The sequence below is a fragment of the Leucoraja erinacea genome, unplaced genomic scaffold (assembly GCF_028641065.1).
Source record: "Leucoraja erinacea ecotype New England unplaced genomic scaffold, Leri_hhj_1 Leri_114S, whole genome shotgun sequence".
NCBI classification, from domain to species: Eukaryota; Metazoa; Chordata; class Chondrichthyes; order Rajiformes; family Rajidae; genus Leucoraja; species Leucoraja erinaceus.
The window spans coordinates 247,611-259,380 of NW_026575396.1; the positions used below are offsets into that span (position 1 = coordinate 247,611).

The window sequence follows — 11,770 nt, forward strand, 5'->3', positions numbered from 1 at the left end:
CAGGCCCTTCGGCCCACCGGGTCCTCTCCGACCAGCGATCCCCGCACATTAAAACTATCCTACACCAACTCGGGACATGTTTTACACTTAGAATGCTAATTGTTTACATTTACCAAGTCTCTGAAGAACCGAAGATCTCGGAGAAAATCAACGCAGGTCACGGGGAGAACGTACACACTCCATAGAGACAGCACCCGTAGTCAGGATCAAACGCGGGTCTCTGGGGCGCTCCATTCGTTGTAAGGCAGCAACTCTACCGCTGCGCCACCGTGACGGTCACGTGATCGCGCATATTCAGCAGCGCCACGTTAGTGAAAACATTTTGAACCAGGAAATGGCTGCGAAAGACCAGGTCGAGAGTTGGACCGAGGAGGTAATTTGTCCCATCTGCCTGGATTTCTTCACCGATCCGGTTATACTGGAGTGCGGGCACAACTTCTGCCGCTCCTGTATCACACAGAGTTGGGACAAGGAGGTGAGAAACACCTGCCCGGAATGTAGAGAGGAGTTTGTGGACCGCACCCTCAAAGTAAATCGGGCCTTGATTAGACTGTCTGAGAAAGCTCGAACACTGAGCCTGAATCTCAAAGAGAAGAAAAGTAAACATCACTGCGAGAAACATCAGAAAGAACTGATGTTGTTTTGTGAAGCGGACAAGAAGCTGATCTGTGTGATTTGTGCAGCTGGGCGGGAACACAAGACTCACAGCTTCATGCTGATAGATGAAGCAATTGAATTCTACAAGGTAAATCCAAATCGATTTTGATCACATCATTGTATAATCTATTCTTTATTGTCTGTCATTTTTATTCTCTTATCTCAACCCCAGGACCAGGTGAAATCTTTTTTGGAATCTCTCACAGAAAAGAAATCAGAGATCGGGCAAATGGAACAGAAACAGAAACAGAGTATTTCTGGAGTTCAGGTGAGACTTTGTACTATCGATTTAATTATTTTGTGTAGATTTGATCCCTGTGATGCGGGTAATAATGGGCATCTCTATAGAGCTCAGTAGTCGAGGACCTGAGATCTTGGGAGCGGTTGGGCATCCAAGGACTTTACTCACTGGAGCACGGGAGTCTGAAGAATGGTCTACTGCAGAAGTCTAATATCACAAAACAAATTGTTAGTGTGAATACTGTGTCACTTAACCTGAGTAGGGCGTCGAGCATGCGAGGGCATAGGTTTAAGTTGAGAGAGTGCAGATTTAATACAAACATTAAGGGCAACATTGGTAGGGGGTATATGGAACGAGCTGCCAGGGGAGGTAGTTGATTCAGGTACCATAACAATATTTAATATATATTTGAACAAATTCGTGGAGAGAACATTTTAGAACCAGGTGGGCCAGGTGGAAATAGTCTTTGTCGGTATCTAACCTGTGCTGTATGAAGTCTGTCATTCTAAGTGGTGCTGCTGTCTGCTAGTTCTGGTGACTTGGTTCTGTCCAGTGAGGTTTAATGGACAAAACGAAATGGAATAGGTTGCAGGGAATTGTACTGGTGAACTAGGAATGATGTGCTTGTACATTACTTTCACCAAATATTTCAGAATTATCAAGACAACGTAATGAAAGCTATGGATGAAATACATGTAAATGGGATTAATGTAGATACGTACAGAGCCCGGCATGGGCATGTTGGTCCGAAGGGCCTATTTCTGCACTTCAGGACTCGAGATCCAGTTGCCAAATGTTATCATCCATGTCATGAGAAAACACAGCAGAATGACACAATATATTGATTTTAATCTTTCATCTGACAGGCAGCGTCACGCAACCTTCAGTCACAGACCACATCCCAGTTTGCTGAACTGCACCAGATTCTCACTGAGAAAGAGCAGCGCGCACTCAGAGATATCCGGAAGGAAGAGAAGAAGATTGTAAAAAGAATGAAGAAAAATCTTCTAGGGATTCAAGATAATTTAAATTCCATTCAGGCGGAACTCTCAAAGTTAAGGGAACAAATCGAACACAAGGACGGCGTGATATTTCTGAAGGTGAGGGGTTACACTACAGTTTGTTGAAGTGAAAGTGCACAGTCACAAAATGGTGGGTTAAATTACTGAAATAAATGCTGCATTTACCAGTAATTCAGTACTGGGTCAATGTTCCGTCTGTTCCATCTACTCACCACATCCGACAATAATGCCCCAAATTCTAGGAATCCTCATGTATTTATCCCACTTCAACAAATTTATCTGCAATATTATCTCCAGGCCATCCTGTGAGTTCCACGTTCTGTTTACTGTATATCTTTTGAAAGTTATTAAAGGCTTATATTATAGTTCAAGTTTGATTTTTGGTCTCCCCACAAGTAGTGATATTATTTCCAAACCCTCACCCATTTAACTCCGCCACGACTATTAACATATTCCATCCCATTATCTCTGATATCTTCTCCAGATAAAATCCCACGACCTGCCCGGCATTACACGTAAGTTGCAATACTCTCAGTTATTTTTATCGACATTCCTAGTGCTTTCCCCCGTGTTTACCCCGATGCTTTCATGATAGAGGTAGATAGGGCTCTTAAAAATAGCGGAGTCGGGGGATATGGGGAGAAGGCAGGAACGGGGTACTGATTGGGGATGATCAGCCATGATCACATTGAATGACGGTGCTGGCTCAAAGGGCCGAATGGCCTACTCCTGCACCTATTGTCTATTGTCTATTGTCTATTGTGTTGATGTCTCTAGGACAATATCCACTTTCTGTCGGTGTGACAACGGCAGAGAGTTCGGAAAATGGGATTTATTAGAGGGGGTTATTTTTTGTTCAAATTTGGTGAAATACCCACCGTTGGGATCATGATGATCCATCTCAGTCTATTGAGATTTGTGTTTTATTTATTTCAGGAGGAAGCTGGTCGCAAGAGGAGGTAGGACATGCTTTTGACTGAAACAAGGAATTTTTCTGTAGTCTAGCTAAAAAAAAACTGCTAATGCTCAGTTTCCAACCAGCTGTTAAATTTTTGCAGGGTTATTGATGAAACCAAACCAATGTTGCTGGTAGATGACTTGTTGCCCATTGAAAAGTTTGATCGCACCTTTTTCTACAATATGGCATTGAGAGAAACATCTGATATGATCAAACGAGGTAAACCTGATACATTTTCCATTGTTCCTTTTAAAGACATCTTTATGCTATATGTGAAGATTAATGTTATTAATGGACTGGGAGAGGCATCACGGAGACAGAGGGCGAAGTTTGCACTTGAACAAATCCTTGCTCCTAGGTGAATAGGTTTGCTGTGCTGGATGAAATTGCGTAGACTAGGCCTGTGTACACGAGAGTTCAGGTGTATTAGAGGAGATCTCAGTGAAACACAAAGCCCTTATAGAGCTCAGTGGGCTGGATGCAGGGAGGATGTTTTCCCTGTCTGAAGGGTCTGGAGCCAGTGGAACCCCTCTCAGAATGTAGGCCGGACCATTTAGGACAGAGACAAGGAGACATTACTGCACGCAGAGACTGGGCAACCTTTGGAATTCCCTGCACCGGAGGCTGTGGATAACCAGTCATTCAGTGTTCATGGAGCAAGAGAGCCATGGTTATACATTACAGAGTCAGGCCCTTCGGCCCATCGCATCCATGTCCACCTTTTGTCCCAGTCACACAAATCCCATTTGCACACATTAGAACCGTATTATTCTACACACTATTTGTTAAATTGCAATGCCTCTTAGATGTAATGATTATATCTGATTCTACCACCTCCTCTGGCAAAATATTCCAGGTATTAACAACTCTTTGTGTGAAGAAAACTGCGTCCACCAGTATTGATATCCATGCATGACAATAAGGTTTCGATTGCAAAGGCAAGAAGACACTAATTGGTGTTATCTACACACCCCCAAATAGTAGCCCGGATGACGGGTGTAAGTTGCAGCAGGAGTTAAAACTGGCATGGAACAAAGGTAATGCCACTGTGGTGATGGGGGATTTCAATATGCAGATAGACTGGGAAAATCAGGTTGGTTCAGGACCCCAAGAAAGAGAGTTTGTAGAATGCCTCCAAGATAGATTCTTAGAGCAGCTTGTAATGGAGCCGACCAGAGAAAAGGCAATTCTGGATTTAGTGTTGTCCAATGAACCAAATTTGATAAGAGAACTCGAGGTAAAGGAACCGCTTGGAGGTAGTGGTCATAATATGATTAGTTTTAATCTGCAATTTGAGAAAGAGAAGGTTAAATCGGAAGTGTCAGTGATGCAGTTGAACAAAGGGGACTATGAAGGCATGAGAGGGGAGCTGGCCAAGGTAGATTCGAAAAGGATTCGAGCAGGAATGACGGTGGAACAGCAATGGCAGGAATTTCTGGGCATAATCCGGAAGACGCAGGATCATTTCATTCCAAAAAGGAAGAAAGATTCTAAGGAGAGTAGGAGGCAACCGTGGCTAACAAGAGAAGTTAGGGATAGAATAAAACTAAAATAAAAGATGTATAACACAGCAAAGAGTAGCCGGAAGCCAGAGGATTGGGAAACTTTCATAGGGCAACAGAAGGAAACAAAACGGGCAATATGGGCTGAAAAGATGAAGTACGAAGGGAAGCTGGCCAGGAATATAAAGAAGGACAGTAAAAGCTTATTTCGATATGTTAAGGGAAAAAGATTAGCAAAGTCAAATGTGGGTCCCTTGAAGGCAGACATGGGTGAAATTATTACCGGCAATAAGAAAATGGCAGAAGAGTTGAACAAGTACTTCGGATCTGTCTTCTATAAGGAAGACACAAACAATCTCCCAGATGTACTGGAGGGCAGAGGATCGAAGGTGGTAGAGGAACTGAAATAAATTTTCATTAGGCGAGAAATAATATTGGGTAGGCTAATGGGACTGAAGGATGATAAATCCCCTGGGCCTGATGCTCTGCATCCCAGGGTCCTCAGGGAGGTGGCTCCAGAAATAGTGGACGCATTATTGATCATTTTACAATGTTCAATAGATTCAGGATCAGTTCCTGTGGATTGGAGGATAGTTAATGTTATCCCACTTTTCAAGAAAGGTGAGAGAGAGAAAACGGGGAATTACAGACCTGTTAGCCTGACTTCGGTGGTGGGAAAGATGCTGGAGTCAATTATTAAAGAGGTAATAATGGGGCATTTGGATAGCAGTAAAAGGATTAGTCCAAGTCAACATGGATTTATGAAAGGGAAATCATGCTTGACAAATCCTCTGGAATTTTTTGAGGATGTGACAAGTAAAATGGATGAAGGGGTGCCAGTGGATGTTGTGTATCTAGATTTTCAGAAAGCCTTTGATAAGGTCCCGCACGGGAGATTGGTGACTAAAATTAGAGCACATGGTATTGGGGGAAGGGTGTTGACATTGATAGAAAATTGGTTGGCAGACAGGAAGCAAAGAGTAGGAGTGAACGGGTCCTTTTCAGAATGGCAGGCAGTGGCGAGTGGAGTGCCGCAAGGCTCAGTGTTGGGGCCGCAACTGTTTACCATATATATTAATGATTTGGAATAGGGTATTAGGAGCAACACTAGCAAGTTTGCGGATGACACATAGCTGGATGTCAGTGTGATCTGTGAAGAGGATGTTAGGAGGTTGCAGGGTGACTTGGACAGGTTGAGTGAGTGGGCAGATGCGTGGCAGATGCAGTATAATATAGATAAATGTGAGGTTATCCACTTTGGTGGCAAAAATAAGGGGGCCAATTGTTATCTCAATGGGGTTAGGTTAGGTAAGGGGGTGGTGCAGCAAGACCTGGGTGTCGTTGTACACCGGTCACTGAAGGTTGGCTTACAGGTACAGCAGGCAGTGAAGAAAGCTAATGGAATGTTGGCCTTCATAACAAGAGGATTTCAGTATAGGAGTAAAGAGGTTCTTCTGCAGTTGTATAGGACTCTGGTGAGACCACATTTCGAGTATTGTGTGCAGTTTTGGTCTCCGAATTTGTGGAAGTACATCCTTGTGATTGGGGCAGTGCAGCGTAGGTTCACGAAATTGATCCCTGGGATGGCGGGACTGTCATATTAGGAAAGATTGAAAAGAATAGGCTTGTATTCACTGGAGTTTAGAGGGATAAGGGGGATCTTATAGAAACATAAAATTATAAAAGGACTGGACAAGCTAGATGCAGGAAAAATGTTCCCAATGTTGTGCGAGTCCAGAACCTGGGGCCACAGTCTTAGAATAAAGGGGAAGCCATTTAAGATTGAGGTGAGAAAAAAAGTTTTCACCCAGAGAGTTGTGAATTTGTAGAATTCCCTGCCACAGAGGGCCGTGGGGGCCAGGTCACTGGATGGATTTAAGAGAGAGTTAGATGGAGCTCTAGGGGCTAGTGGAGTCAAGGGATATGGGGAGAAGGCAGGCATGGGTTATTGATAGGGGACGTTCAGCCATGATCACAATGGCTAAATGGCCTCCTCCTGCGCCTATTTTGTATGTTTCTATGATCTAGCCTATATCCTGCTGCAGACTTTGACAGACTACCTAGCTGTCCACAAAATTACCCGTTCTCCACAAACTTAGTAGTCACACCCCCTACATTCACATCCAAGTTATGAAAACATAAAATAAACAGCAAAGCTTGCAGCACCACCAGTCACAGACTTTCCCCTCCAACCACCAAGCCAATTTTGGAACCATTTTACCAACTCATCTTGGATGCCACTTGCCTACGCTTTCTGGACCACCCTTACATACAATGTCAAGTCCGTCAGTGAAGTTCATATTTTGGTTCACAATGAGATCGGTGTGTTCTTGGTTGTACAAACATATCAAATCCACCCTCCTCTAAAGAATGCAAGGAAACACTAGCAGATGGCCTTGCCCGTCCTGTCTACTCCCGTTCAGTTTGATCACAGCAACTCTACCACACATCTCTACGTCCTCTTTAACCACCTCTAATTACCACCCACACCAGTCTCCTCATCTTCCAATCTGCCTCTGCCATCTACTGGCAAGATATTTGAATACCCGCTGTAGTTTTCCACCTCCAGCCGCAATCTCTCGTTCATCCTCACTTTCCGCATTCGTTTTCCCCGACCGCACGCCACGCCTCGCCCGCCCCCGTTCCCGATAACCTGCGGAATTCCCCTTTTCCTGCCCGGTTGTGAAGCTCCGGGTAAGATATCTATTGACCATCCAATGTTGTTGGGGTGAAGGTGTCAGCTGTCCGCCCGCCTGTGCCTGTGGCCGAGCAGCTTCTTCCCCGGTCCCGGGGCCGCGCTGCCCGATTCTCCCCCTGACCCCCGGGGGACTCTCTGATTCTCTGCTTCTCCCCCAGTCTCCGTCACCCTGGATGTGGAAACAGCGCATCCGGAGCTCGAGGTGTCTGAGGATCGGAAGAGGGTGAGAAATACCGGGACCGAGAGAAGTCTCCCTGATACCGGGAAGAGGTTTACAGACTGGCCGTGTGTGCTGGGATCAGAGGGATGCACATCGGGGAGACATTACTGGGAGGTGGAGGTGGCGGGTAGTCGGGGCTGGTGTCTGGGAGTCGCCGCAGAGTCTGTGAATAGGAAAGAAGAGGACGACCTGACCCCGGAGACTGGAGTCTGGAGCATCGACCGTGAAGATGACCAATTTGATGCAGATACCTCCCCTCCATCCCCTCTCTCCGCCCGTCCAATCCCCGGGAGGGTGGGAGTTTATCTCAGTTACGAGTCCGGGACAATTTCATTTTACGACGCGGACACCAAGTCCCATCTCCACACCTTCACTGGGAATAAATTCACGGAGAAACTTTATCCATTCTTCGAAACTTATGACGACAACTGGCTGAGAATCTGGTCCGGTTCCGCTCCGGATGTGTAAAAGGGTCGGGTCCCGGGACCGACGTCAGGAACGCGGCTCGGGGGCAGAAACCCAGAGGACAACAGGTCGACGCTGAACCAAACGTCTCCCATTTAATCCCCAAATTCCGCATCGTGAAACAAACTCCAGTGAGCGCGGAAATAGTCCCCGCGGATTGGCGTACTGCGCATGTGGTTCCATTGTTTAAAAAGGGTTCTAAGAGTAAACCTAGCAATTATAGACCTGTTAGTTTGACTTCAGTTTAGTTTGACTTCAGTGGTGGGCAAATTAATGGAAAAGATACTTAGAGATAATATATATAAGCATCTGGATAAACAGGGTCTGATTAGGAACAGTCAACATGGATTTGTACCTGGAAGGTCATGTTTGACTAATCTTCTTGATTTTTTTGAAGAGGTTACTAGGGAAATTGACGAGGGTAAAGCAGTGGATGTTGTCTATATGGACTTCAGTAAGGCCTTTGACAAGGTTCCTCATGGAAGGTTGGTTAAGAAGGTTCAACTGTTGGGTATAAATGCAGGAATAGCAAGATGGAGTTAACAGTGGCTGAATGGGAGAAGCCAGAGGGTAATGGTGGATGGCTGTTTATCGGGTTGGAGGCATGTGACTAGTGGGGTGCCTCAGGGATCTGTGTTGGGTCCTTTGTTGTTTGTCATGTACATCAATGATCTGGGTGAAGGTGTGGTAAATTGGATTAGTAAGAATGCAGATGATACCAAGATAGGGGGTGTTGTGGATAATGAAGAGGATTTCCAAAGTCTACAGAATGATTTAGGCCATTTGGAAAAATGGGCTGAAAGATGGCAGATGGAGTTTAATGCTGATAAATGTGAGGTGCTACACCTTGGCAGGACAAATCAAAATAGGACGTACATGGTAAATGGTAGGGAATTGAAGAATACAGTTGAACAGAGGGATCTGGGAATAACCGTGCATAGTTCCTTGAAGGTGGAATCTCATATAGATAGGGTGGTAAAGAAAGCTTTTGGTATGCTAGCCTTTATAAATCAGAGCATTGAGTATAGAAGCTGGGATGTAATGTTAAAATTGTACAAGGCATTGGTGAGACCAAATCTGGAGTATGGTGTACAATTTTGGTCGCCAAATTATAGGAAGGATGTCAACAAAATAGAGAGAGTACAGAGGAGATTTACTAGAATGTTGCCTGGGTTTCAACAACTAAGTTACAGAGATAGGTTGAATAAGTTAGGTCTTTATTCTCTGGAGCGCAGAAGGTTAAGGGGGGACTTTGATAGAGGTCTTTAAAATGATGAGAGGGATAGACAGAGTTGATGTGGACAGGCTTTTCCCTTTGAGAATAGGGAAGATTCAAACAAGAGGACATGACTTCAGAATTAAGGGTCAGAAGTTTAGGGGTAACATGAGGGGGAACTTCTTTACTCAGAGAGTGGTAGCGGTGTGGAATGAGCTTTCAGTGGAAGTGGTGGAGGCAGGTTCGTCGGTATCATTTAAAAATAAATTGGATAGGCATATGGATGAGAAGGGAATGGAGGGTTATGGTATGAGTGCAGGCAGGTGGGACTAAGGGAAAAAAACGTTGTTCGGCACGGACTTGTAGGGCCGAGATGGCCTGTTTCCGTGCTGTAATTGTTATATGGTTATATGGTTATATGGTTAAAACCAGTGGGAATGTAAATGTGGGAAGAGTGAAATAAAGAGCAACTGAAATTAGAGCTGTCTGTCTGTCGATCCGTTCATTTTAACCCGTTAACCGCTTCCGGCAACGGAACAGAAATTACGTTTGTGAAAATATAAAGATTGAACCAATCTCCCTTCCCGCAGGCGGCGGGTCCTGAGCTCCGGGCTCCCCTGGGTCCTAAAGTCCGTCGTTTAAGAAGGATCTGCAGATGCTGGAGAATCGAAGGTACACAAAAAAGCTGGAGAAACTCAGCGGGTGCAGCAGCATCTGTGGAGCAGAAGGGGTTCGGCCCGAAACGTTGCCTATTTCCTTCGCTCCATAGATGCTGCTGCACCCGCTGAGTTTATCCAGCTTTTTTATGTACCTTTTAAAGTCCGTCGATTCATTGAAATTATAACCTGTTTGCAGCATTTGCTCTCCACACAACAGATTCGTTTTCTTCCGAACGGATCTTTGGAAGAATGGGTTCAAACCGAATTCCCGGTTCCAGGTGGGAGCCCGTTGTGCTCAAAGATCTTAGAGCAGAGCTCAGACTCTGGCTGTCTCTCTGGAGGATATGTAGATCATTCCTTGTTTCAGTCGCCTCCAGACCCCTCCCTCACCTCTCTCTCGGGTACATCATGTCTGTATCGGTGCTGCTTCCTGCTCTTGTTCACCGCTTTAATGCTTCATCTCCCTCACTGCCAGTTTCCAACCAGCTCTTACTTTCCTCTGCTCGAGCCCCGACTCTTCGCTTCGCTTTCCCGCCGTCTCTGTCTTTGTTTCACAGAAAACGCGAGTGACCAAAGTCCATTCCAAGCCCGCGGACGCCATCGGTTACTTCATCCATCCACTACCCCTGTTTGCGCATCAGAAATGGATTATTCCCTCCAAGATCGAGTGCGCACAGCAACAACCCGCTTACATTTACACAACAGTGACGTGCGGTGAGGTCAATGGCTGGGGAGGCACTGGCTAGCATCTTTGCTGGCTAGTATCAGTGGCCCGGCCCTACCTGTATTGATCACCGCGTCTCCCTGAGGAGAGAGAGGGGTGGACCCCTGGCTGGGAGGGAGGGAGGGAGGGAGAGAGAGGGAGAGAGAGAGAGGGAGAGAGAGAGAGAGGGAGGGAGAGAGAGGGAGGGAGAGAGAGAGAGGGAGAGAGAGGGAGAGAGAGAGAGGGAGAGAGAGAGCGGAGAGAGAGGGGAGAGAGGAGGAGAGAGAGGAGAGAGAGAGAGAGATGATTGAGGAAGCGAATGGGAGCGAGGAGAAGGGGGAGGAGAGAGAGAAGAGAGAGGGAATGTGGGAAGAGAGAGAAGAGAGAGAGAGGAATGTAGAGAGAAAATGTAGAGAGAGAATGTAGAGAGAATGTAGAGAGAGAATGGAGAGAGAATGTATAGAGAGAATGGAGAGAGAGAGAATGTGGAGAGAGAGAGGGGAGATGAGAGAGAATGGGAGAGAAGAAGGAAGGGAGAGAGAGAGAGAGAGAGAGAGAGAGAGATAGAGAGAGAGAGAGAGAGAGAGAGAAGAGGAATAGAGAGGGGAGAGAGAGAGAAGAGGGAATGGTGGAGAGAGAGAATGGGGAGAGGGAGAAGGGAGAGAGGAACGGTGACAGCTTGAAGTGGAATGAAACTGCACTTGAATTTGGCGGCCTTGCACCCTGCTGAAAGTGGTATGAAACTACTTGAATTTGGTGGCCTTGCACCCTGCTTGAAATGGAATTTCAAGGAATAGCCGTGAGTCAACTGCCAGCCCACCAGTCGTGAGTGAGCAAGATACAAGATACAAGATACAATTTAATTGTCATTTGGACCCCTTGAGGTCCCAAACGAAATGCCGTTTCTGCAGCCATACATTACAAACAAATAGACCCGAGACACAACATAATTTACATAAACATCCATCACATTGCTGTGATGGAAGGCCAAAAAAACTTATCTCTCCACTGCACTCCCCCCCCCCCCCCCCCCCATGTCAGAGTCAAAGTCAAAGCCCCCGGCTGGCGATGGCAATTGTCCCGCGGCCATTAAAGCCACGCCGGGTGGTGCGAGGTCGCACACCGGGGCTTGATGTTAGAGCCCCCGGTGTGCGCTCGCAGCGTCCCGCGGCCATTCCAAGCCGCGCGGGGCGGTGACGTTAGGCCCCGCTCCAGGAGCTCTTCAACCCCGCAACTCGGGCGGGAGAAGTCGCTGTTGCGAGAGCCTTGAAAAGCGGTCTCCCTCCAGGGACCCGCGGGCTCCCGGTACCGCCGTCCACCAAACCTGCAGTTGAAGCCTCCGACTCTCCGGAGGTCGGGCCGCAGCAGCAGCAGCAGCAGCGCTCCTCCACCGCTCCACCCGCTCCGGACTCGGCCAGCCCCGCGACGG

The 11,770-nt window shown here is 46.6% G+C and overlaps 1 protein-coding gene across 1 annotated transcript; it reads left to right on the plus strand.

The window, feature by feature from the left end:
• The first annotated feature begins 238 nt into the window (after nt 1-238).
• LOC129715378 (zinc-binding protein A33-like) lies at nt 239-9,564 on the plus strand. The gene is made up of 6 exons (XM_055665261.1): nt 239-745; nt 830-925; nt 1,765-1,998; nt 2,857-2,879; nt 2,979-3,097; nt 7,237-9,564. Exons 1-6 carry the CDS (start codon nt 335-337, stop codon nt 7,764-7,766), a joined length of 1,413 nt encoding a protein of 470 aa, XP_055521236.1. The 5' UTR covers nt 239-334; the 3' UTR covers nt 7,767-9,564.
• The last annotated feature ends 2,206 nt before the right edge of the window (nt 9,565-11,770 follow it).